Source organism: Salvelinus alpinus, chromosome 19 (genome assembly GCF_045679555.1).
Source record: "Salvelinus alpinus chromosome 19, SLU_Salpinus.1, whole genome shotgun sequence".
Classification (NCBI taxonomy): Eukaryota; Metazoa; Chordata; class Actinopteri; order Salmoniformes; family Salmonidae; genus Salvelinus; species Salvelinus alpinus.
In genome coordinates this window covers 46,123,903-46,150,047 of record NC_092104.1, presented here as the reverse complement: position 1 = coordinate 46,150,047, position 26,145 = coordinate 46,123,903, and the positions used below count along the sequence as shown (strand labels likewise).

Sequence of the window (26,145 nt, the reverse complement as noted above, 5' to 3'; positions counted from 1 at the left end):
CACCTAATTATAATCCGTAGCAGACAGGGGAAGTGTTTTGTTTGAGATGGTCAAATATGCCCAGAAATAAGCATTTGATGGATACACATGCAGTTGTTATACCTCTGACTGTTTATGTGTATTGGAGAACAGGAGGTTATGTGTGAGGTTTAAGGAGGAATGACAATTGGAAACTTGATCTTACACTGTAAGGGTAATGACTATTGCAGACATAAAAACATGCACTCTGGTTACTCAATGTGATATACAGTGCTGAGGAAGCTACTCTGAACATATAGTTTACCAAGCTACCAATTACGTCACACTGGAAGAAGTTCAGCTACACTTAAAATACATTTAAGAAAACTATAGTTTACTTCACTAAGGTTACTTTGAAAAAGTAGTTCACTACATCCAAACTACTTCATGATAAATTATCATATCTACATCTGAAATGTCATATATTACAAATTGCAACAACAGATGTTAAGAGATTGTGAAATTAGGAAGGTCGAATTCCAAAAAAGAAATTATTGTCTACCTCACACATATTTTATTTTATTTTTCAAAAAAAGTAGTGTGTATTTTAAGTCGTTAGCTACAGCACTTACCAAAGTATTTAACTGCATAAAACACTACCAATATTTTTATTTAGTTTAACTTCAACCAAACTACTGTGTAGTTAAATTACTAGTTGATTGTATAGTATACTGATATATTGTGTAGACAATAAATTTTGAGCACACCTTTTCCTCTTAAATATGTGATGTAGGGGGTCCCCAGATTTTTTCAGTGGTCCTCAGAAGGAAAAGGGTTGAGAACCTCACCTTTAAGTAATGCAAAAAAATAGAGGGCTATGGCTTCACACATAGAGGCTGTCTGCATTGATTCAAAGTAAAGGGTGTCCAAGCATTACTCAAAAGGAGCTAACGCACAGATATACCTACTGTATTCTGCTGTACACATCACTCAACATAGCCCTGTGAGGAGAGCATTTCACTACTATTCTCTTATTTTAACACTTACACCATCTACATTAGTTAATTCATGTCCATCAAAGAAAATATCTAAATATCTAATAGCCACAGATTTTTTTCTTCTAATACTTGTCTTGGGTTCACTAGTTTCCTAGCAACCACCGTAAGACAATATTTTAATAGTTGCGTTACCATGACCCATTTTTCTGGAGCAATCCAAGGTGGTTAAATATAATTTGCAGGATCAATTTAAAAGTAAATGGAATTTTTAAAACTCATATAAATCTTCTGTTTAAAAGGTACTGGGAGTTGGATAAATGTTTTTCCTTTTCAAAATCTAAGTGTAATAAAGCATGAACTACATGGCCAAAAATATGTGGACAGCTGCTTGTCGAACATCTCATTCCAAAATCATGGGCATGAATATGGAGTTGGTCCACCCTTTTCTGCTATAACAGCCTCCACTCTTCTGGGAAGGCTTTCCACTAGATGTTGGAAAATTGCTGCGGGGACTTGCTTCCATTCAGCCACAAGAGCATTAGTGAAGTCGGGTACTGATGTTGGCCGATTAGGCCTGGCTCGCAGTAGGCGTTCCAATTCATCCCAAAGGTGTTCGATGGGGTTGAGGTCAGGGCTCTGTACAGGGCAGTCAAGTTCTTCCACACTGATCTCGACAAACCATTTCTGTATGGACCTCACTTTGTGCAAGGGGGCATTGTCATACTGAAACAGGAAAGGGCCTTCCCCAAACTGTTGCCACAAAATTGGAAACACAGAATCGCCTAGAATGTCATTGTTTGCTGTAGCGTTAATATTTCCCTTCACTGGAACTAAGGGGCATAGCCCGAACCATGACAAACAGCCCCAGACCATTATTCCTCCTCCACCAAATTTTACAGTTGGAACTATGCATTCGGACAGGTAGCATTCTCCTGGCATTCGCCAAACCCAGAATTGTCCGTCGGACTGCCAGATTGTGAAGCGTGATTCATCACTCCAGAGAACGCGTTTCAACTGCTCCAGAGTCCAATGAAGACAAGCTTTTCAACACTCCAGCCAACGCTTGGCATTGCGCATGGTATTCTTAGGCTTGTGTGCGGCTGCTTGGCCATAGGAACCCATTTCATTAAGCTCCCGACTAACAGTTCTTGTGCTGATGTTGCTTCCAGAGGCAGTTCAGAACTCAGTAGTGAGTGTTGCAACCGAGGACAGATGATTTTTACTTGCTACACACTTTAGCACTAGGTGGTCCCATTCTGTGAGCTTGTGTGGTCTACCACTTCGCGGCTGAGACGTTGTTGCTCCTAGATGTTTCCACTTCACAATAACAGCACTTACAGACATTTAACAAACTGACTTGTTGGAAAGGTGGCATTCCATTGAAAGTCACTGAGCTCTTCAGTAAGGTCATTCTAATGCCAATGTTTGTCTATGGAGATTGCATGGCTGTGCACTTGATTTTATACACCTGTCAGCAACGGGTGTGGCTAAAATAGCCGATTCCACTAATTTGAAGGTGTGTTCCTTTTGTATATATAGTTTGTCTCCCGTATCCTCAATGCATGAGCCAGCAACATGCGCAGCAATTTGTTGTTAGATCACCACCTTGTGGTCAAGATTGATCTCGAGGAAAGGCTTTTATTGAACAAATCATCCATGGTAGGGTCTAATAAATCAAGGTCAATGTCCTGTATGATGTTTTAATACTAATGAAAGGAATTGGACCTACTGTGTAACAGGCAAAGATAATGGATGGCATACAAATGTAACAATGAAGAACAATTAGGCTAGGTTGAGTAATGGTTTCAATTATTCTGACCATTCCCACTGTCGTTTGCATAATGAAAGTTGATCCTGTCTTGAAACATGGGGATGGTTTCAGGTCTTGTGATTTTGCTCTTCTCAATGGATGTGTTGAAACCGTTATCTCTGAACAGCCCACTTTTCAGATTGGGTTCTGAAAACTTCTGATAACTGCCATTAAACGTTTCCTAATGGGATAGGGAAAATGAAACAGAATCAGGTTCAGACAGATCCGCCTATATAATCACGTTGTTTTCCACATTGTGCGTTTTTTAGATCGTCATGCTGTTTATGGCACCTTTATTTCATGAACGGTTGGGTCTCTTGCTTCCATATTTGGTTTGATGTCTATTAGAATGAGTGGTTTGTCTTTGTACTGAAATAGACAACTAATGGGTCAGTGCTTTGGTAATCAAAAACAAAATGCAAACCTATTTTTTGGGTGTATAACATTTATTTGCAATATGGTCAAAATAAATGTATAGACCTACATTAGTTGGAAACACTAAGGCTATCTTATTGAGATATTAGGTTACTTATTATGAATGTCTAGTTTCAGGCTACTGAGTTGTTGCTGTGAAATGACAAATTGCTGCAATTCAATCCAACCTACCAAGGCAATGTTGCACACACACATACACCTTCCCTGAAAGCTGAAAGCATAGAGGCTACCTGTTAGTAGTGACCATGGGGGGAAAAAGCCACCATGCATAACCACATTGCGGGTTCAATGTAAATGATCCCCATAACAACCTGTGAGGAAGACTCACCCAGAGACGGTATACCCACAGAGGGCACAAGGGCATGTGCCCCCTCAGAATTATAATCATTTATTACATTTTTCAGATGATTACTAAATTATTTATGATCATAATTATTTATTTAAAAAAAGATCTGTTAGCGGTATTTTGCAGAGGGGGCACATGGACTGGAGCAGGCAAAGCATACCCCATATTCTCCCAAGTAAGTGGTCCCTTCCAAAGTGCAGCACGGAGCAAAGATATGCTAGGCAGGAAGCTAGATACTCCAGTGCAGTGGTTCCCAAACTGTGGGTAGTGAATCATCAGTTTATCTTGTCATGTTAGTCATTGCGTAACTTAGAGCAGTGGTTCCTAACTTTTTTTTCGGTTACTGTACCACCAACTGAATTTAGCTCTGTCCAGAGTACCCCTGAAGTACCCACTCGTGTACATTTTGCCAGTAAGCCTATGATCTCATTAGTCTTCTCAAGTACTCCCTGTGGATAGGCCAAGTACCCCCAGAGGTCCTAGTACCCCTGGTTGGGAACCACTGCCTTAGAGAGCTATTTGTAACTTTTAAGAAATGTCCAGATCAACTAGCCCATGTCAGCTAACTATTTGTTATTTAGGTTTTTTAGCACATAGATATTGTTGTAATTTTTCAGTCACTCAAATATGGCATGCATACACATTAGACAAAATGGGAAAATGTAAAGAATTGCATGAAAATTAGCTCTGAAACTGCAACATTTTCTTTGCACCCCATGACAAAATGTGTAGAATTGCAGGAAATAAGCTTTAAACCTACAAAATGCTCTCCTCCAATCGGCTGGACTCTTAGGAGGTATGTTTGTAAAACTATTTTTTTTCAAGATTCCTCCTTGATGAATAAATAAATACAAGTTTGTTTTGTTTCTCTGTAATACTAGCCACCTAGCAATTTTATGAAGTTTGCTTTAGCTAGCCAGCTAGATAGGTTGCCAATCTCCCAAACCCATAACTAGCTACTACCAAGCCATTTCAGGCTATCAATCAAGTTAGAGTAGCTTGTCTAACTCACTTAGCTGGCAAGGTTGATAGACTTTAGAAAAGCAAGTAATTAGTAAATGTACAGAATAAGACATTCCTTTCAATTGTTTACCAATATGTTAGTAGAGATGCAGAGAAGCATATTCAGAACCACTGGTCAGGATACAGACAGCTCTAGATATGCAGAAAAATACTTTGTTTAAATGTAATCTGACACCTTATAATATCATTATATTTCTGTATTAATTATGATGCCTAGATACGTGACTGTATTGATGATAAGTGTTATAGAATTAGGCATAATGATCACTACAGACCCGGGTTTGATCCCAGGCTGTGTCACAGTCGGCCGTGACCAGGAGACCCATGAGGCAGTGCACAATCGGCCCAGCGTCGTCCGGGTTAAGGGAGGATTTGGCCGGCGGGAATCTCCTTGTCTCATCGTGCTCCAGCGACGCTTTGTGGAGTGCCGGGCGCCTGCAAACGGACTTTGGTCGCCAGCTGGACAGTGTTTCCTCTGACACATTGGTGCAGCTGGTTTCCGGGTTAAGCGAGCAGTATGTCAAGAAGCAGTGCAAATTTGGCAGGGTTGTGTTTGGGAGGATGCATGGCTCTCGACCTTCGCCTCTCCCGTGTCTGTAGGGAAGTTGCAGCGATGGGCCAAGACTAACTACCAATCGGATATCATGAAAAATGGGTAAAACAATGTTTTTTTAACACTGGTTTTCATAGCTTCATTGTCATCTAGTGGATGAGTTTCCTCATAATTTGCAGAATCCATGATTATGAGATGAAGGATTCCCGTCCCGATGCACCCAACAACGAGTACTGTTTTAGCTAGTTGCTACCAACACCAAGTCATAAAAAGGTGTATGTATGGGGGGGGAGGGTCAACTAGTCATGATTATTATAGACATGAGTAGAAGTGGCTATAATATTTCTGAACATTATTAAATTATAGGCTATTGTCACTAAATGAAAAAGTTGATTAAAAACGATAGAAATACGCAATCAAAATAAATATAACAGTCACAAGGCTCAAGGAATTTATTCTGCAGCTCTGTATAACATTTTAGTCATTTAGCAAATGCTCTGATCCTCCAGAGTGACTTAATAGAGTCATCTTAAAGCAACTGACAAATGTTTTCAGATTTCTATGGAAAATGACCTATAATTACTTACGATATGAGTAAAATATTTTTCCTTCAAATTTTTTTTATTAAGTAGATTAAAAAGGAGCTTTTCTGCATTGGAACGGTGTTGGCATACCCCAACAACAGAATGGTGTGGGTGTATACTGGTCATTCAAAATATGAATTAAAATAGACCATTGACTGGCCAGCTCATCCTCCTCTAGACTGCTGATTGGCCATCATCCTCTAAGAGGAAGTAACAAGCATTTTTTGAAACAGTCCGTTTGAGATACAAGATTAAGGTGGGGTTTTTGAAGTGCTAGTACTCCAATTTATGCTTTGGCCAAAAATACAAGTATAGGATGAATCAACAACATTATTTGGATATGAGTTACCAGAATATGTACTTTTTAAAGTGACATTTTCACAGGCCAGTTACTTTAAGATTGAGACAACCACATGTTGTAAGTAATGTACTAGCATTGTAGGCCTTGGTGGTGGTGGGGGGGGGATACTTAGAATTCACCAATCAGTGTAAAGACAAAGCAAGTATTGTGGTGCTCAGATCAAACAAAGCTCAATGTTGGGGTATTTACACTGAAGCCTTGGGAGATGCACAAGGCCTACAATGCTATTGGCTAAGCTATATTCAAGTATTTTTTTTATTATTATTCAGTTGCATATAGCTTACAATCACTATTACAAGGTACAGAAAATGCAACATATATTTCATGTAAACCAACTCAACAATAATATTTAAGTAAAATGAATAGTCTGTTTCTTTATGAAAGTAGACAAAGGATTATATTAAAATGCTGTCTTTCCCCACACATGGCCTTAGAGTTTCAAACACTGTTTTCATGAATGTGTCACATTTCGTGCATTACAACAATGAGATGCATAGGAATATGGAGAACAGTGAAAGTAAGACATGGTGGTGTGGTCTGTCCCTCGTTGGCAGTGACAGCCACAGTGCATTATTACTCACGGTACGAGTTTGAGACTGGCCTAGCGCGTACCAAAAGTAATAATGGACCGTAAAGCAGGCAGATACTCTTTATCTTCTGTTTTCCTGTGGGACGAAATCCAAGGTTTGGTCTGGTTCAGAGGAGTCAACAATCCCATCCCACTTTGAAATACTGCAGGCCTCCAGTTTCATTGGGTGTTGAGGTTAGAGGTAAGGGTAGCTCCCATCTATGTGAAACAATAGGATATTAGCCTACACAACATGATGTCAAAGGTAGGCTACATGATATCAAGGGCTCATTTTGAATAGCAGAACAATAAAATGGGCCTAAAGGGCAGCTTGAAATGCGTAAACTAATAATCCAAGGCATTTGTTAGATCATTGATCAGCACAAGACATGCCTAATTGAACATTTCATTACTCAAATTTAAAAAACGAATTCGGGTTTCATAGGCTATCGTTAGAATATTACAATGAACAAAATTTGGCCTGTTTTGAAGTGAAACTAGTGCTGTCAATTACACAATTTGAAGTCGACTTCTCATCCTGGGTGCGTCAACACTAGCCTTGCCAGCCGCCTATTCCTGCGAGTTTAAAGTGAACCATTCATTTAACCTCAAAGGATCAGGTGGCTTGCGAGGCTAAATCAACACACCGTGATGCAAAAAAAAGTTTGCGATTATTGCTCCAATAATTCAATCATTAGGGTTCATGGGGAAACATGTAGGTGTTTCAACTAATCAATTGACAAATAATAAATAGCATCTGATAAATTAAACTACCGAGAACTAATAGTTTGATTATGACTGTTTTATCCTTTGTTACTTTTGCGTATCATACGACTTCATCATGATTTGCATATTATCAAACAACTGCATACTGAAGTTTCTCCTGGGGGGGAAAAATCTGTTATTTTCTAAATAATAAGTTGTCCTCCCAACTTACCATAGAATAGAGAACACAATGCCAAGCGTCTTGAGACTCCGTGGTTGCAGCTGCCTCATCACCTCTACTCAATCGACTGACTTTAGGCCTATCATCTAGGCCATCTCCCAACTTTGGTTTCATCGATATATACAAATGTGTACTTCCCTTGTGTTCCCTCGCTGAATGGTACAGGCTGCCCGCTTTGGAAGTGCTTTTTATGCACACCTTCCCGTAGTGGCCAGGAACTTGACGGTCATTCCCAAGCCGGAATTCCTGTGTGTGTTTCCAACTGATAAAACAGTTGTGAAGTGCTAACACACTTCCATCCTGCTGAAAATGCTCCATGAATGACATCTTCAAAGAACTACGTGCTGTCTAGCGTCCATGTCTAAAGCAGCTCGATTTGTTAAAACAATTGTCTGTGTGTATAAAAACAAATAAATTAGACCATTATACTATACATATGTAGGATCTTAATTTGAGCCAGTTTGCTACAGCAGGAAAATAATCCTTCAGCAACAGGAAATGTGAATTATTATGTGGATTACAATGAATGGACATTTTTGTAGGGGTTGATACATTTTTCGTAAGGGAAAATCAAGTCTAACATTTCTAAGTGGAAATTACAAACATCAGAAGCCTTTTTAACTAGATACATAAAGTGCTTTCATTTCTAAACGGTAAAATAGATATGTATAAAAAATACCCTCAAAGAAAAGGTGACATTCTGTACTGTCACATCATATCAAACATTTGATCTCAAATCCAAAATCCTGGAGTATAGAGGCAAATATATATATTTTTTACTTCACTGTCCAAATACATGTGGAAGGGAGTATATAGTTAGCTGCTTACAGTCATTGTTTCGAAGGGATATTTTTTATTCAAGACTGGGGTATAAGTCAGAGTGTGTGGATTGAAAACAGTGATTTATCCTGCCTCTTTAGGGTCTTTGCCGTTGGCCTTTATAAAACTCTGTCAGGTCCACTTTGACGCAGATCCGTTTCCTGTGTGAGGGAGACTTTGTATTGTTCTGAGGGCCCAGAGTGCAGTATCACCATCCTCCAGTCACTTCCCGCTTCCTCTCAAACAGGAAATGCTGCCCTGCTATTTTCCACCAATATTACAGATTTAAATTCAAGTATGCTAGTTGTACAATTTTGTATTTTGAGGAGAGGACTTATTGGAACCTATTGACCGTTAGATGAGTTTCACAATTTGTAAGTCGCTCTGGATAAGAGCGTCTGCTAAATGACTTAAATGTTAAATGTAAGCATTCCACTGGGCACAGACATCAATTCAATGTCTATTCCAACAACGCTGATTAAACCAGTTTTTGCCCAGTGGCATTGGTCTGTTGATACAGGTGTAGGATCATAATTTGACCACTCAATTGTTGTTAAGAATTTTCCTGCGCCGCAGGATTGACATAAATTCACTATATTGCACTTTTCACGTAGCCTAATTATGGCTAGCTAATAGCCTAACCACTGAATAAGCAACATTACATTGGCGGAAAAGTGTGAATGGACTAAACATTCAAATCCTGTTTCTGCAGGATTATTTTTCTGCTACAATACTGGTAAAATGAAGATCCTACACCTGTACACCTAGGACGAGATTTACTAAGCGTTGCACGAGGTGAATAGTTTATCCCTTGCTTAAAAGTGGAAACATCCCACTGGGCACAGACATCATTTCAACATATAGTTTTGATTTACATTTATACTGAACAAAAATATAAACGCGACATGCAACAATTTCAACAATTTTATGGAGTTACAGTTCAAATAAGGAAATCTGTCAATTAAAATACATAAATTAGGCCCTGATCTATGGATTTCACATGAATGGGAATACAGATATGCATATGTTGGTCACAGACACCTCCCCACGAAAAAGGTAGGGGCGTGGATCAGAAAACCAGTCAGTATCTGATGTGACCATCATTTGCCTCATGCAGTGCGACACATCTCTTTCACATAGAGTTGATCTGGCTTGTGTTGGTTGTGGCCTGTGGAATGTTGTCCCACTCCTCTTCAATGGCTGTGCGAAGATGCTGGATATTGGCGGGAACCGGAACATGCTTTCGTCCACGTCGATCCAGAACATCCCACACATGCTCAATGGGTGACATGTTTGGTGAGTATGCAGGCTATGGAAGAACTGGGACATTTTCAGCTTCCAGGAATTGTGTACAGATCCTTTCGACATGGGGCTGTGCATTATCATGCTGAAACCTGAGGGGATGGGGGCAGATGAATGGCACGACAATGGGCCTCAGGCTCTCGTCACGGTATTTCTGTGCATTCAAATTGCCGTTGATAAAATGCAATTGTGTTCGTTGTCTGTAGCTTATACCCATTCCATAACCCCACCGCCACCATGGGGCACTCTGTTCACAATGTTGACATCAGCAAACTGCTCTTCCACACAACGCCATACATGTGGTCTGCGGTTGTGAGGCCAGTTGGACGCACTGACAAATTCTCTAAAACAACATTGGAGGCCGCTTATGGTAGAGAAATTAACATTCAATTCTCTGCCAACAGCTCTGATAGATATTCCTGAAGTCAGCATACCAATTGCATGCTCACTCAAAATTTGAGACATCTGTGGCATTGTGTTGAGTGACAAAAATTCACATTTTAGACTGGCCTTTTATTGTCCCCAGCACAAGGTGTACCTGTGTAATGATCATGCTGTTAAATCAGCTTCTTGAGATGCCACACCTGTCAGGTGGATGGATTAACAAATGAGAAATTCTCACTAATTGGGATGTAAAAAAATATATAATAATCACAAAATTTGAGAGAAATAAGGTTTTTGTGCGTACAGTATAGACCATTTAGGTGATCTTTTATTCCAGCTCATGAAACATGGTAGCAACACTTTACATGATGTGTTTATATTTTTTTCCCAGTGTGTTTGATTTTTCAACAAACGTGAATTCGATGTGAAATCAGCATAAAAAGCTAGCATGTCATTGGATTTAGGTTAAACGCAGGGTAATAAGACGAAATTCCTTTACGTTGATGACTTTGTGCAAATCCAATCAGTTTAACACTTTGATTCAACGTCAACACATTTAAAAATGTCTCATTGTTCCTATATGGTTCAAACTAGGCTGTTCATATCATTTCTTGACGAAAACAAAGTGATTCATATGATATCCAAAAAGTAAATAGGATATTTGACTGAATAATGAGCTAAGAGGTTTTATAGTCTGTGCAAATTTGTTCAATACATTGTTTTTGCAGGGGCTTTTCAGCCTGTAACCTTAGTAACATGACAACTAGTCTGTGGGAGTGGTCTTGGTCATTTTTACTAACTGCACAGAGACACGTCTCCAATGCATAAATCCATTGGAGTCTAAATAAATCTGCAGTGTTAAGGCTATAACTGAAGTCCATCAATGACCGAAGTCCAACATAAATGGTTCCCACGTATTTTAAGGATCAAGAACTACTGAATGTTTCAACACATTGTCTTGCTTGACTTTTATTTTCAGATTTTTTTCATTCTAGACACTGTTAAAGATGTGTATGAGGGGGTGTAAATGATCCCTTTCAAATAAAGAGGGGTGGGGTCTCAATCCAGAGCAGTGACATGATTTCCAGCACTGGGAGCCAAACAGGAATTCCAGGCTCCCAAGGGCAAGGCTCCTGTTACTCTTCGGAGAACTAGGAACGACCGTTTATGGGGGTTGGCTGCACATTCCCCAGCTCATCAAACATTATGATGCCTAAATTACTGTCAACACACACACGCACACGCAGTGCGGTGTTCAGGAGGGGGATTCTTGCCCTAGGGCTGAATCTTCTTGAGAAATACAGCTCAAATAGCACAGCTTGTGTTATAATGGCTCATTCATGCTTTGCGTCTTTATGATCGTACATCAGGAGAACAGGCAGGCATTCTAGAAGGGTCTACTGTCTAGTGTATTAATGATCCATGTAATTTAGGACCAAAAAATACAAAAAAAAGTTGATCATGGACAAGATGGGGCAGGAGTAGCACAGGATGTATAAGGGGTGGGGTGCAGAAACAACCTAATTCTCACACACAAACAGAACGCCAGGGCTGCTGGCTAAAGCATGAGAGTTACTCAACTTGTTTTGAATTACTCTGCTCCCATTCCTGAGGCCCATTGCATTCCAAAACAGTAAAATCCAATCGAGAACAAATGAAGGAAGTGATGTAAGAAGTTCCTAACTTTATCGTGGCCTAGCAGTTGTCACCTGCTGAACTAATTACTGACCAATGTGATAACATACACACACACACATGGATTTTGTGTTGTAGATATGTGGTAGTAGAGTAGTGGCCTGAGGGCACACACTTAATGTGTTGTGAAATGTCATGTTTTTAATTGTATACTGTATAACTGCCTTAATTTTGCTGGACCCAAGGAAGAGTTAATGGGGACGCATAATAAAACAAACACAAATGTGAAAACTAAATATCCAAGCCAGCACAGTATGGTTCAGCCATAACAGTGTGAAAAGGGTATCCAACGAGAGAATTGACACATGAGAACTATCCGTGTATCAGTCATAAGACATTGTACAGTATGTGATGTGCATGTTGAGCAAATTCGATTTTTGTGGTGAAATAATGAAGCAAGAACGTAAGCATGCAATTGAGCACACACACACTCTCTCGCAAGGAAAGCACCAGCGACTCAGAAGAATTTGCTGTGACAAATATGCCATCTAGTGGGCTGAAGTGTTAGAACAAGTTGTAATGACAGATAGATGTGATGGTAATGTATGCATCTGTACCATTCCTAATTTCGTCCGCAGAACCTCACAGTGTACTGTATGTCAGCAAAACATCACTACTGCAGCTGTTGTATGCTTTTCTACAGTAACACGTCCCTTTTTCCCCCACTTCATATTTACATTTATTTCCAAACTCCAACATGGTATATTAGACTTCAGATAACATTTCCAGGAGAAACAAAGCCCAACAATAACAAAAGAGGTATTGTTCTTCTCAAAAGAAATAAACAGGCATTATTTTACTATAAAATAAATGAAAAATGAAGACATGATTCCAAGCTTTAGCATATAGTTATCACATATCACACACCAGAGTATAATTACATCATTACTGTCAACGGTCAAGAAACACACTTTGCTTTCACACCAGTTATGTACAGTATACAGGTACGTTTTCAAAGGAACAGTACACAGTGAATTCAAAGCACAAAATACTTACAGAATACACTGAGACTTCAGTTCGCTAATATGTACTGCATCTCTTTATCAATGGACATACAAATACTTAAATTTGTCAGTTTGAGTTGGTAATCAGCTAATGTAAAGAGAAGCCGCTCCCAGATTAACCTCAGTTAAAAGAAGCTTTAAAACGTTAAAAAAAAAAACAGAAGAGAGATATGAAACTGTCAGTGTGTCTCTCTGGAAGAGAAACGGCGTGGACATATCAAGAATTCAAGGGGAAAGCAAAGTGGTCATGCATTGAGAAAAGAATAATACCCCCCAAAAAATATAAAATCACAAAACCACAGGCACAAACACAGGGTAAGAATGAAAGAAGATAACACACCACAAATGATGAGTTAACGTAATAGAGATCGAGACAACAACATACACCCCCCCCCCCCCCCCCCCCGTAGGACTGGCACAGGCAAGAAGACAGGGCAAGCATGCACGCGTAGAGAAACACAGCGTCAACCGAAGAGTAGCTACCTCCACCACAGGTAGCCAGAAAAAGAGAGAAAAAGAAAACAGAGAGAAGGGTGAGAGACAGAGAAAGAGAGTTGTGCGACAATCACCATGGCTACTGCCTGTGTGGGGGTGTAGCCAGAGAGAGGAGCTGTCACTCATGTGCGTATTGCAAGACAATAGGAGAGAGCAAAGGAGTGAGATCTTCGTTCAGATTGTATGCCAACCTGTAAACCTGCTCCAGTCAGACGATTACACAATGCACTTCAACTAAAAGTCCAAAGTAAAATTGGTGCTCAGCAAATTTGGGCAGATGTGTTTCAAGCCAACAATCAGTGTAATTTATGTGTGATCAGTATATAATCCATATACCCCAAAATACATACATGGGTGTGTACAGTAATCGTGAGGCGTTTACTGTGTTGAATCCAACTGGAGAAGCAGCAACATTGCTCCAGTGACAAGAAAAACATATAATTATAATGAGCTTTGTTTTCTTCTGTTTAGTCTGATTGACATTACTGTGAACGTGCTTTTTTCGTGACGCAGAGACAATGGCTTTTTTTCTCTTCACCATGGGAATTAACCAGTGGAATTTCAGCCAAAGTGTAGCGGTATTTTCCATAAGTATTTTCCGACGGTGTAGTGTTTGTTGTGATGTTAGATTGAATGCAGGTTTAGAATAGTCACCAATGTGTAACAAGGCTGTCTCAGACTCCTCTCCCCTGAAACAAGTACCGCCCCTGGGGGCAAGGTACAGTAGAACAGCAAGCAGCCACACCATGATACTTATCTCCAGTTAGAAAAACAAGAAGCAAGCTTGCAGAAACAATCAAGAGGAAAATGACTAGAAATGGTGGTTGCCCCGCAATGTGTGTCGTTTTTGATCCATTCAATAGAAACCCACAATGGATTTCTGTACTGGGTCGCAAATTGGCCTGCCTTGCAACTTGTCCCTTTAGTCTGTCGTCTCTCTGACTACAGTTTTAAGAGGACGGCGCCTTTCGCAAGGACCTGTGCCCTGCCATCCCTGTGCGAGCCAAAGACTTTTAGGAATCTGTAATAAGAAAAAAAGCAAACAAAAAAAGCAAACAAACAAACAAAAATCACACAAGACATGTTAGTGGTGATGCATTAAGAGAAGCGAAAGTAAATCCATGACATTCCTTCACATTCTGACAATCATCCTGGCAGATTACGTATTGCATACAGTCGAGTCTGTGCTGCTTGAGAGCGCGATTCTGAACGTCAGTGGCAAATTAAAGACAGAAAACCTCGAGGTTACATGTGTTAATCATTTTCAAAACCAGAAATATCACCTGGTTACAATACTATGTGCATCCGATTTTACTTAATTTGTCTTATCGATTGGTTCAAGCATGCAGAACAACTCAGTATCAAATAAAGCAGGGATAGATTGATCATTATAAAACAACAAATTAATATCATGCCAATGATGGAATGGTGGGTGCATCACCATGCGTCTCGGAATGAAATGAGTGTTTATCTGTCGAGAACACCCACTGTAAACTTAGCACGACATTCAGTAGTTTAGGTGCTTCAATGAAGCCCCGTTGTCAGATTTTGGAGGAGGGTCAACAGCTTGTAGAAGAGAATACACTAGTAGTCTGTTGTACCATTGCTAATCAAGACAACATGCAAGCAGTGTCCTTTTCTAACTATCATATTGTTTTTTTGCTTTACTGTGTAAAAAGGCATGTCCTCTCTTTGATACTTAGATAAACATGTCCGCATGCAGCAACTGATTTAGTTTGCCTCTCTGCTTCGCAAGCTTACAGCAATGATGGTTGCTTCTCAAGCGCAGATATACTATGTACTGTGCATGCAACGCAGTGGAGGCTGGAAGAGCATAACTTGCATATCATGAGTCTGTCTTTAGGCATGCAATATTAGCTATTCCAAATAGGAATTGATATGTTTAGATGCAATGCTTTCTAATATGAGAAACCGTACTGTACATATCTACATTTGTTGGTCAAATAAATCAAGAAATTGACATCTGTTATTACTATTAGTGCTAGAAGCAAGGTGTAGCTGATATCGACAGTGGTGTCGAGTTGGTTCTGACAACTTAACACATCCACACCTGTTCATACACACAAACAAAGACTTCTCCAAAATTAGTTTGAACGGGTGCCAGATGGTAGAAGGTAAAAAGCACAAGTACAAATGTAAATACAGTCCGTTGTTCTGTGAGTTCCGTCTCAAAAATGATTCTTGGATATTTCGGAAACTTCAGGTGGGTTGAAATGTCAAAGAGATTTTTTATGTTTGTCCACCCATTGCCCATCTCATAAAATGACAATTATATGTATGTCATAGCACCTTTGGCATTTGTGTCGAAAAAGACCTTGATGTAAGATGTGGGTACGTATCCCTCTTCATCCTCGTTCCTGCGCACCCGCGTCCACCCGTCACCCTTATCCTCCTCGATGACATACAGCAGCTCCCCCTCGGCCATGGAAATGGTGCCTTCGTTCTGACCTGAGAAGGAGAGACAAGAAAGTAAAACGCCAAGTCATTGTTATTTTACAGTGGAGTGTGTTAAAATGTTACGTTCACAAAAAGCCTACGCTGCACCAAGTTTGTTAGTAATCATCTAACAATAACCTACAGTTGAAGTCGGAAGTTTACATACACCTTAGCCAAATACATTTAAACTCAGTTTTTCATAATTCATGACATTTAATCATACTAAAAATTCCCTGTCAGTTAGGATCACCACTTTATTTTAAGAATGTGAAATGTCAGAATAATAGTAGAGAGAATGATTTATGTCAGCTTTTATTTCTTTCATCACATTCCCAGTGGGTCAGACGTTTACATACACTCAATTAGTATTTGGTAGCATTGCCTTTAAATTGTTTAACTTGGGTCAAATGTTTCAGCTAGCCTTCCACAAGCTTCACACAATAAGTTGGGTGAATTTTGGCCCATTCCTCCTGACAGAGCTGGTGTAACTGAGTCAGGTTTGTAGGCCTCCTTGCTCGCACACGATTTTTCAGTTCTGCCCACAAAATGTATATGGGATTGAGGTCAGGGCTTTGTGATGGCCACTCCAATACCTTGACTTTGTTGTCCTTAAGCCATTTTGCCACAACTTTGGAAGTATGCTTGGGGTCATTGTCCATTTGGAAGACCCATTTGCGACCAAGCTTTAACTTCCTGACTGATGTCTTGAGATGTTCAATATATCTACATAATTTCCCTCCCTCATGATGCCATCTATTTTGTGAAGTCCACCAGTCCCTCCTGCAGCAAAGCACCCCCACAACATGATGCTGCCACCCCCGTGCTTCACGGTTGGGATGGTGTTCTTCGGCTTGCAAGCCTCCCCCTTTTTCCTCCAAACATAACGATGGTCATTATGGCCAAACAACAGTTCTATTTTTGTTTCATCAGACCAGAGGACATTTCTCCAAAAAGTACAATCTTTGTCCCTATGTGCAGTTGCAAATCGTAGTCTGGCTTTTTTATGGCGGTTTTGGAGCAGTGGCTTCTTCCTTGCTGAGTGGACTTTCAGGTTATGTCGATATAGGACTCGTTTTACTGTGGATATAGATATTTTGTACCTGTTTCCTCCAGCATCTTCACAAGGCCCTTTGCTGTTGTTCTGGGATTGAGTTGCACTTTTTGCACCAAAGTACGTTCATCTCTAGGAGACAGAACGCGTCTTCTTCCTGAGTGGTATGACGGCTGTGTGGTCCCATGGTGAAGATGAACGTGGTACCTTCAGGCATTTGGAAATTGCTCCCAAGGATGAACCAATTTTTTTTATGAGGTCTTGGCTGATTTGTTTTGATTTTCCCATGGTCAAGCAAAGAGGCACTGAGTTTGAAGGTAGGCCTTGAAATTCATCCACAGGTACACCTCCAATTGACTCAAATGATGTCAATTAGCCTATCAGAAGCTTCTAAAGCCATGACATCATTTTCTGTAATTTTCCAACTTGTTTAAAGGCACAGTCAACTTAGTGTATGTGAACTTCTGACCCACCGGATTTGTGATACAGTGAATTATAAGTGAAATAATCTGTCTGTAAACAATTGTTGGAAAAATGACTTGTGTCATGCACAAAGTAGATGTCCTAACCGACTTGCCAAAATTATAGTTTGTTAACAAGAAATGTGTGGAGTGGTTGAAAAACTAGTTTTAATGACTCCAACCTAAGTGTATGTAAACTTCCGACTTCAACTGTATGTAAATGGCATACATAGGTGAAATGTCAGAATACGCATCAATGAGTCAAAACGTGCTCTTTACAGCACTTTATTTTTACCTGCAGGGAAATGTTTTAACCCAACTGTACATGAACTGTACATGACGGAAGAAGCCCCTTCCCTGTTATTTGAACCAGGTGAGACATGTTCTGAACAGTACAACAAACCCCAATCTAACAACAACACGTATTTTCAGAGGGGGCATTGGCGTACCTTCGAAAGGGTAGAGCGATTTACAGGTTCCGATAGTGGGGAGTGGGTCCTCGTCATCAAAGTCATCATCAAAGTCGGTGCTCCGAGATTTGAGGTGATGCTCTGTGCTATGATCCTCTGTGTAGCTGCCGTCCGGGCTAAGCGCATAAAGACGACAAACAGTTAAAGACCAACAACATGGATATTGTATGTGCAAACCCAAATATCATATCGTAAAAGATTGCCTATATGGCCCTGGTGAGACGTGTGTCAAATCCATAAACCCATACATTTAAAGCCGTGTTAAAAAGCATACATTGAGTCAATAGACAGTCCTCTTTAGTTTTATTTAGAGCATAATAAATCATGTGCAACAAGCCCCCAAAGAAGTTTCAGTCAAATCATATAGTTCTCTGTTGTGACACACATTGTTAGCTAGCTAGTGCGAGGTTTGGTTGTGGTTTTTCAGTTTGCTGGTCCACTGATTCTGAGCTATAGTAATGTACACATTTGTTCTACCTCTCTCGGTTGACAGGTGCACAGTTGTTGTTGACAGGTGTAGTAGCGTTGGAGTCGTACAATCCACTTTGTCGTCTGTGTGGGTCACTCTTGTCTGCTAACCTTGTCTCCACCTCCAGCAGCCAGGCCTGTGGACAGACATCAAAAGGTTTCGACTCAACTCGATTTGTACATAAACTAGCTCCATGTGGGATATTTTTGATAGAGATCGGGAATGAGAAAGAGAGACAGATCAGGGGATAGACAGCGGTGAACGTGTCAGGCAAGGGATTCAAACCCAGATTTTAGTCTGGAGCCTGCAGTTGGCAGCATTACCACTAGACCATACTCTGGCAAACATTAAATATCTAACCAGCATTGACATAAATCTTGTGTAACAGTTCAACTTACTTCATATTTCCTTGAATCCAGTTCTAACTTGTCAATATTTTGTCCGATCTCCTCTAATCGTGAGTCCAAACTGTTGGGGTCCCCCATGTGTGGGTTCTTTACGTACACGTCCTTCATTTTAGTCAGAGCATCCCTACAATATAAAATGGACAGCTTGTCACATTCAGAATGAACAGGCATTCATACTGAAGAGTTGTTCCATTTTTAAATAGACCCGAATTCGTTTAAAACTTCTCATATAGATACACAATTTGACTTTCACACATTTACTCTACCTCTGATCCACCTCTTTTTGTAGCTCCTTGTTAATGTCATTGATTTTGGCCTGGAGCTTCTTCCTCCTCTGTTCAGGAGGCAGGTGACTACAATCTTCAGGGCCAGAACCCTATGGGAAAACAAACAAACCACCAAACAAACAAATCAACACCCAGACATACATAATCCTATTAAAGAAGCCTAACACCATGGAGAAGTGACTTTATATTGTTTTATATATGTTTTTTAATGTCTTTATATTGACTTCATATTGTTATCATCAACAATGAGATCTGAGCGTATTCAGTTGAAAGTACACACTTCAGCAATTTTCCTCCAGAGTGATCTAGATTGTACCTGTAATGTGTGCACTACAAAACAATATAGTCATCAACCAATCTGAAGAGTTAGGAAAACAGTCATGCTTACCAGCTTGAGAGAAAGCTTTCCAAGTGAGGGGAGACAATGGGACGAAAAAAGACACAATGTCAACATATGTTTGAAACTTTGAGACGGAAGTATGAAACTGTACAAGCACAAGCAGCAATGAAGGGTTGTGGATATTAAGATAGATGCCATGTCAGTCTGAACAGTTCATTCACCATTGGCAGCATTATATTTGATCCACCTACAGTATGAACAGATGTTAAACAATGAACACAATGAATACACACCATTTGTAGATTGGAAAAGAACACAGTGCCAGAATACACACAATTTTCTAATTATTGTCTGTAGGTAGTAGGCTCGGCCGGATCCCATTCAAAGGGAATGAGCAATAGTAGGAGCCACTATCAGTAGCCCATAGTCACCACATCAATGGCTTAAGAGTCAATCTGCCCGTACAAAATCAACTTACCCCGCGTGTCAGACTCCTTAAACATTGCATTTTATGTTTGGAGGTCATGAACTCATTGAGGCGGTGGGAGAGGGGCTCCTTGGGCTGCTGGGGAGACTTGGGGCCGTTGGGCACGGCACCGGGTGATGGGGAGGTAGGGGGGGGCGGAGGTGGTTGGCGTGGGGAAGCTAACAAAGACATGAGCTATGGGTAAGGGTCATGGAGCGGTATGGAACAAAACAACAAAGAAATTAGGAAAATGAACACACAGAAATTATTTAAAATAATAATAATAATGAAACGAAGGACAACAGAAAGAATCTGGTTACTAACACTTAAGACAGCAGTGATTAAAAGAGCATGTACAGAGTATGAGCATGTTATTGTGTGACGACGAGAGAACACTGTGTCCAGCACGAGTTGAACGTTTAGATAAATCGTGCTTCCAAATAAGCATTTATTTCATATTACAAAGATGTACACTCTCCAGTTTAGGCAGACACCTGTGCCCCGTTCAGTTCACATTGTGGAACATTTCAGATAGAAATGTAATGAAGAGAGCGGACAGGATTCCTTATTCTTCATGTCAGAGAGACGTGTGCTCTATCTACAACATGTATTTCTGTCTGAACCTTCCACAACGCGGTGCCCTGCCGAACATGGCCCTGGCTATTACAGTACAGTAGGTAGAGGGCAGTATTGTGGACAGAAGGTGTTGTTCTTACCTTGTTTCTCTTGAAAGGCCATAGCTTGCCCCTGCTGTTGCTGCGGCTGGGCTTGCCCTCCCCCCGCGAGTTCAGATAGCTGGACTCTGACACGGTCCGCCTCATAGACAGACTATAGTCCTCAACTTCTACGTCGCCAGGTGGCTCGAAGCCAGACTTGAAGGATTCCACCACCTGCTTGGTATCCTGTTGGGGGAAGTGATTTAATTCATGTATAATAGATGGTCTATTATGAATATTCACCATATGTATTTCAGCTTGAAGGCATCGAACTGAACCAAATAGAAGAAAATAATTTGCACTTTAAAGTGGAAGTATTCCTCTCGAATGTAAAAGGGCGATTCCACGCCAGCGGGAGCAGGAAATATTTTTGGTATCTCAGATTGTTCTGGCAATTCTCACATAGAAACTTCATGGGATTTGAAATACTTTTTACATTTGCATCACAAACCAACATTATGATGAAAGTGGCAATTTTAGGCCATTTTTAGACCTAAACTTGCCTCCTGTAAGACCTTATGATCTGTGAAGTGTACATGATACAGGCAACACCTTGGTGTCATTATACTCCTTTTAGTGTGCTCTTAAAGGAGTATGTCTAGGTTCTGAAATACAAATGTTCACATTCATTTATTCAACAGGAACTCCTTCTGCTGGTGATTTACTCAATGTGCAATCCTAAAGGAGGGCTATGATCTGTTTTGAATAGTATATTGTTGCAAACAATATGTCAAAAAATAAGAAAAATCCAAAAATTGTAGTTTTGAGAATTTCCTATTAATATTTCTATGTTTAATAAATGAATGTTAAAATGTGTATTTTCAGAATCTAGACATACATGCCCTCTCCATATGTTAGAGCATGTATCAAGTTGTGTTTAGATCTAAAAAAGGCCTAAAACTGCCACTCATCATGATTTTTTTTTAATGGTTTGTGATACATATGTAAAAAGCATGTGAAACATCCTTCTTGTGAGAATTGCCAGAACAATCTTAGATACCAAAAATATTTTCTGCTCCCGCTGAAGTGGAATCGACCTAAACTCCCCTTTCAAGCGCAGGAAGACACAATTATAGCAAAGGCATGGCTCTTGAAACTCACCACAGAAAGCATCTCAGAGTAGGAGTGCTGATCTAGGATCAGCTTTACCTTAGTTATAATCAAAAGACAGGGGGACCTGATTGTAGATCAACACTCTTGGTCTGAGACACTTTATACAGTCCATACTAAAACATTTCTTTTTAACACCAGTAAGGCATATATCAATGAATGCCCAACATCTTGATTCCTTTGAGATATAGGATAAAACTGTCATTATCGGTGAGTCCGCTGTCACTATCGGTGAATACACCCAACGACGCCTGTATGCGACTTTGCATAGCAACAATTCTCATTAATGTGAAAGTGGGAGACCATTAATAAAGTGCCAAAGTAAGCGTTTTGAAGGTGTGAATAATTGATGTCCTCCTATGGGCTGCTAACCCTTTACTGCTTCAGCGAATAGAACAATGGATGACTGCAATCACATTCTCTCCACACTTTGGAATAGAAATCCGGTCAAATAATGTCACCAAAACGTATAACAGATTTAGTCTGTGCACGTTCCACACAGTTTGTCACTATGTAAAACGACTGTACATAACAAGAGCCATGTTATGCACACGCGCTAGGCTACTCACCGTTGTTGGCTCGATGGATGCTGCTGCATTGGTCATGCCATCTAAACATTTGCTGACAATAGGTAACACTTTCCGATTGACCTCTGCGTAAGTCTTCATAGACTCTCCCACTTTCTCTATCTTTTTCTCCTCCATCTCCTGTATTTTCTGCAACAAAGAGAACATTTGATTACTGTGCCTTCAAATGGAATGATGAGTTGCTAATCACATACACATCAGTTATATTGTAAATAGGGTGGATGTGAGTACTGGTGAATAATGTTTTCTCCCTGAAGCACTTTGAGTGCCTGCTAGTGCTACTGTATAACTACAGTTCCTTTTCGAAAGTATTCATACCCACGGACTTATTACACATTTTGTTAATGCCTGAATTCAAAATTGATTCAATATATTTTTCTCACTAATCTACACACAATACCCCATAATGACAAAGTGCAAACATGTTTTTTGAATTTTCCCCCCAAAATGTATTTAAAATGAAATACAGAAATATGTCATTTAGATATTCACACCCCTGAGTCACCCCATATTCACACCCCTGAGTCGTTACATGATAGAATCACCTAAATGCAACATGCAACAATTTCAAAGATTTTACTGAGTTACAGTTCATATAAGGAAATCAGTCAATTGAAATAAATTCATTAGGACCTAATCTATGGATTCCACATGATTGGGATACAGATATGCATCTGTTGGTCACAGATACTATAAAATTGGCTTCACAGGATCTCATCACGGTATCTCTGTGCATTCAAATTGCCATCGATAAAATTGAATATTGTCCGTAGTTTATGCCTGCCCATACCATAACCCCACCGCCACCATGGGGCACTTGCCCGCCCACACAACGCCATACACGTGGTCTGCGGTTGTGAGGCCCGTAGGACGTACTGCCAAATTCTCTAAAACAATGTTGGAGGTGGCTTATGGTAGAGAAATTAACATTAAATTCGCTGGCAACAGCTCTGGTGGACATTCCTGCAGTCAGCATGCCAATTGCATGCTCCCTCAAAACATGAGGCATCTGTGGCATTGCGTTGTATGACAAAACTGCACATTTTAGAGTGGCCTTTTATTGTCCCCAGCACAAGGTGCACCTGTGTAATGATCATGCTGTTTAGTCAGCTTCTTGATATGCCACACCTGTCAGGTGGATGGATTATCTTGGCAAAGAAGAAATGCTCACCCTCAGGGATATAAACAAACTTATGCACAACATTTTTGAGAAATACACTTTTTGTGCATATGGAACATTTCTGGGATCTTATATTTCAGCTCATGGAACATGGGACCAACACTTTAAATTAGGGATGCACTAATATTACATTTTTGGCCGATACCGATATCTGATATTTCCTTGTCCCCACAAAAAACGATACAGATAACCGATATTTGTAATAATTAGCGGCCTTTTAAGCATTCTAGTAAAGTTAAATAGTTGAAATGCACACACACACCCACACACACTGACCAAAAAGTTATTTTGTTGGCATTTACGTATGTCCCCATTACCAGTAAAACATAATCAAAAACTATTTCTTTCACTTACTTGCTGTGCTGTTTTGTTGCTCAGTTGTTCATTCTCAACCAGGATTTAACCATACATGTCAAGCAGTATGATCCTACATGTCAAGCAGTATGAAGCAGTACGAAATCCTCGTTGACCCACTGTGGCTGACATCGCAGTCGTGAAGCTAATAGCAGTGACGCCCATAGCAAGTAGTTCGTGCATTTCAACAATGCTGTGTAACTCCGGTAGAGCAACATCTGAAAAATAGTGCCTACTTGGTAGTGTGTACCGGGGCTCGAGGTGCTCGACCAGTTAGCAAAGGCCAACATCATCATCGACAGAGAACGGTTGATTGAATTCCATTATCTTAGCGTTAATGGATTTCGCCTTTGAGTTGTCTCGCTGAAATGTTCTTACTCTTTCAAATGACTGCTCGACTTGAACTTGTTAAGTTGTTGGCATGCTTAGTATTATTCTGATTTTGTTCTGTGTAGGGCTATATTTTTCGTCATTACATCATCTACCTACGTTATATAGATATGCACCTCAGCTTTGACATCGGTTTTGCACATCGGCGTTAAACTAGACATGGGCCGATGCCAATGTTGGCATTTTTATTTAATATCGTCCGATTCCGATTTGCTTACTGATGTGTCGTGCATCCCTGCTTTACATGTTGCGTTTATATTTTTGTTCAGTGTATATTTGCCAATATTCTTTTAAAATGTCTTCCAGCTTGTAAAGTTGGTTGTCAATCATTGCTAGACAGCCATCTTCAAGTCTTGCAATAAATGTTCAAGTTAATTTATGTTGAAACTGTAACTAGGCCACTCAGGAAGATTAAATGTTGTTTTGGTATGCAACTTCAGTATAGATTTGGCCTTGTGTATTAGATTATTGTCCTGCTGAAAAGTTAATTTGTTTCCCAGTGTGTCACGTTCCTGACCTTATTTTTCCTTTGTTTAACTTTGTTTAGTTGGTCAGGATGTGAGCTGGGTGGGTAGTCTATGTTTTGTGTTTCTATGTTGGGGTTAATGTGTTGCCTGATATGGTTCTCAATTAGAGGCAGGTGTTTGACGTTTCCTCTGATTGAGAACCATATTAAGGTAGGGTGTTCTCACTGTTTGTTTGTGGGTGGTTGTCTTCCGTGTCTGTATGTTTACCACACGGGACTGTTTCGTTTGTCGTTCGTGTATGTAGTCTGTTCCTGTTTGTGCGTTCTTCGTTTATTTGTAAGTTCTCAAGTCCAGGTCTGTCTACATCGTTTACTTGTTTTGTAGTTTGTTAAAGTGTTTTCGTGTTACGTCTTTACTTTAATAAATATCGTTATGTCAACATTTCACGCTGCGCTTTGGTCCAATCCCTACTCCTCCTCTTCAGACGAAGAGGAGGAGAACGACCGTTACACAGTGTCTGTTGGAAAACAGACTGGACCAGGTTTTCCTCAAGGATGTGCCTGTGCTTATAGCTGTATTCAGTTTATTTCTATCCTAGAAAACTCTCTAGTCCTTTCTGATGACAAGCATACCAATAACATGATGCAGCCCCACCATGCTTGAAAAGTGGTTGGCAATGCTGTGTTGTGTCGGATGTGCCCAAACATAACACTTTGTATTCAGCACATTTTTTGCAGTATTACATAAGTGCATTGTTGCAAACAGGATGCACGTTTAGGAATACTTTTATTCTGTACAGGTTTCCTTCTTTTCACTTTGTCATGTAAGTTAGTATTGCGGAGTAACTACACTGTTGTTGATTTATCCTCAGTTCTCATTTCACAACCATTCAACTCTGTAACTGTTTTAAAATCACAATTGTCCTCACGGTGAAATCCATGAGCGGTTTCCTTCCTCTCTGACAACTGAGTTAGGATCTACAAACCAATAAATTCAGGCTAAATTCAGGCTGTCTTTTTTGCGATACATTAAAAAACCTCCTGGTCTTTGTGGTTGAATCTGTGGATGAATTTCACTACTCGATTCAGGGACCTTACAGATAATTGTACATGTGGGGTAGTCACTCAAAAATCATGTTAACGACTATTTTTGAAAATTGAATGAGTCCATGCAATTTATGATGTGATTCGTTAAGCTAACTTTTACTCCTGAACTTATTTAGGCTTGACATAACAAAGCGGTTGAATACGTATTGACTCAAGACATTTCAGCTTTTAATTTCTTTATGAATTTCAAAAATTCTACTTTGACATTATGGGGTATTGTGTATAGATCAGTGACACAAAATTGAAATTTTATCAATTTTAAATTCAGGCTGTAACACAACAAAATGTGGACAAAGTAAAGGGGTGTGAATACTTTTTGAAGGCACTGTATATAAAACCAATCAATTAGTACTGTGAGTGAGGTTAAATACCTGAAAGATGTGAGGTATAAGGCTATAATAATGTTCATTCTGCTCCTTGTTAAACTTCTGCAGGTAGGTGAGGTATTCATTCTTGCTGTCTTCTGCCACTTGGTGTTTCAACTGGGCCTGCTGTCTGGCCTGTATACAAAGAGGAGGTTCAGAGATGGATTAACGATTCACACAC

General features: G+C 40.0%; 1 protein-coding gene and 1 long non-coding RNA gene across 7 annotated transcripts in view; both read right to left on the bottom strand.

Moving 5' to 3' along the window:
• Positions 1 to 5,560: 5,560 nt before the first annotated feature.
• On the bottom strand, positions 5,561 to 8,056 carry LOC139545723 (uncharacterized). Its single transcript, XR_011669115.1, has 2 exons — positions 7,574 to 8,056; positions 5,561 to 6,855 (listed from the first exon to the last, which is right to left on the bottom strand). It is a non-coding gene; the product is annotated as an uncharacterized lncRNA (long non-coding RNA).
• A 2,321-nt stretch (positions 8,057 to 10,377) lies between these two features.
• The window catches only part of LOC139545722 (formin-binding protein 1-like), a 28,935-nt gene continuing 13,167 nt past the window's right edge, over positions 10,378 to 26,145 (bottom strand). For 2 of the 6 annotated variants that reach the window (XM_071353790.1, XM_071353792.1), the window contains 10 exons: positions 25,971 to 26,099; positions 22,085 to 22,231; positions 20,406 to 20,591; positions 19,702 to 19,884; positions 19,272 to 19,286; positions 18,863 to 18,972; positions 18,588 to 18,720; positions 18,198 to 18,325; positions 17,700 to 17,836; positions 10,378 to 15,750 (listed from right to left, as the gene is read on the bottom strand). In XM_071353790.1, coding sequence (XP_071209891.1) covers positions 15,572 to 15,750; positions 17,700 to 17,836; positions 18,198 to 18,325; positions 18,588 to 18,720; positions 18,863 to 18,972; positions 19,272 to 19,286; positions 19,702 to 19,884; positions 20,406 to 20,591; positions 22,085 to 22,231; positions 25,971 to 26,099 — 1,347 coding nt within the window. In that variant the 3' untranslated portion in view covers positions 10,378 to 15,571. The remainder of the gene's footprint in view (positions 15,751 to 17,699; positions 17,837 to 18,197; positions 18,326 to 18,587; positions 18,721 to 18,862; positions 18,973 to 19,271; positions 19,287 to 19,701; positions 19,885 to 20,405; positions 20,592 to 22,084; positions 22,232 to 25,970; positions 26,100 to 26,145) is intronic. The other 4 variants (XM_071353794.1, XM_071353795.1, XM_071353791.1 and 1 more) reach the window with 3 other exon arrangements.